The following is a 1,088-nucleotide window of genomic DNA, read 5'->3' as shown; positions in this document are numbered from 1 at the left end:
AATTCCACTGCCCTGTCTAGTTATCCCTTCTGTATTTTTGGTACATTTTGCACTTATCTCACACTGTCCTGTATTTCCACTTTGTGCAGTAGTATTCAATATAGTTATCACTGTCTGCTTTTTTTTTTATCTACAACCATGAGCTAAACAAATAAAAAATTAAATAATGTAAGAAAAACAGGCATTTCTTCTGATACTGTTAACCAATCCCAGCTCGAGGCGGAGAGACCTTACTGCACTCACACTCAGGCTCACAAACATTGAACAGCACATGTGAGGCTTCAGCAGTCAGGACTCAACAAGCATCATGAGATGCTACACATTAAGGAAAAAACTCCAAATGACTCTTCTGAGTCTGTTTCTGTTTCAGGTAAAGTTTTTTTTCCATTAGTAAAATTTTTTACAACATTTTTGTGCGTAAACGTTACAATATGACTTTGCTTTTGATGACAACTTATTATTATTATTATTTTGCTTTTGTTTTTTCATGATGTGAGATGGTTTTCCCCAACAGTTGCTGATTTGTTGTCATACTGGTTGCTGCAGTAATAGACCTAGATGAGTTATATCTACAAATGAAAAATATTTATAAAATTTTTTAATTGTAGAGGCTATTTATTTTTCCATCTGACCTCGTGAAATTGCCTGGAATCCTGTATTTTTATGGGCTAGGCCAAAACTGGACAGATTTGTTTACATATTGTAGTATATTATGGATTTATTATTTAAACCTGTGTCTAATGGGAGGTACAAACTCTGCCTCAGTGGGAAAGTGCACATTTTTGGTCTAATAACCTGTCAGAGAGACTTGAGATAAATGTTGTATATCAAAGAGTATATAATTTTTCATTTTTATGAATGTGACACTTCATAGGCAGTGTTTTTAATAGTGTGATGCATGGATGTTATGTGCCTGTGTCCTCAACACTGTGATATCGCATCGTTGTGTAGTTAATTGTGGTATGAAATCACTGAAATGGAAATTTATAATAGACAAGGTAACAATCCCCTACAACCGAAATCCAAGTCTAGCCTTACTGATGGCATTAGTAAATTAGTAAATATTGGTCTCTTGAGCCCACTACTGA

At 34.6% G+C, this 1,088-nt stretch overlaps 1 protein-coding gene across 1 annotated transcript in view; it reads left to right on the top strand.

The window, feature by feature from the left end:
* Positions 1 to 216: 216 nt before the first annotated feature.
* The window catches only part of LOC128634955 (receptor-type tyrosine-protein phosphatase eta), a 25,125-nt gene continuing 24,253 nt past the window's right edge, over positions 217 to 1,088 (top strand). Inside the window, exon 1 of the mRNA XM_053685931.1 lies at positions 217 to 370. Coding sequence (XP_053541906.1) covers positions 308 to 370 — 63 coding nt within the window. The 5' untranslated portion in view covers positions 217 to 307. The remainder of the gene's footprint in view (positions 371 to 1,088) is intronic.

This window comes from Ictalurus punctatus, chromosome 14 (genome assembly GCF_001660625.3).
Source record: "Ictalurus punctatus breed USDA103 chromosome 14, Coco_2.0, whole genome shotgun sequence".
NCBI classification, from domain to species: domain Eukaryota; kingdom Metazoa; phylum Chordata; class Actinopteri; order Siluriformes; family Ictaluridae; genus Ictalurus; species Ictalurus punctatus.
Note: the sequence above shows the minus strand (reverse complement) of the source record. Positions and strands in the feature narration are given on the sequence as shown.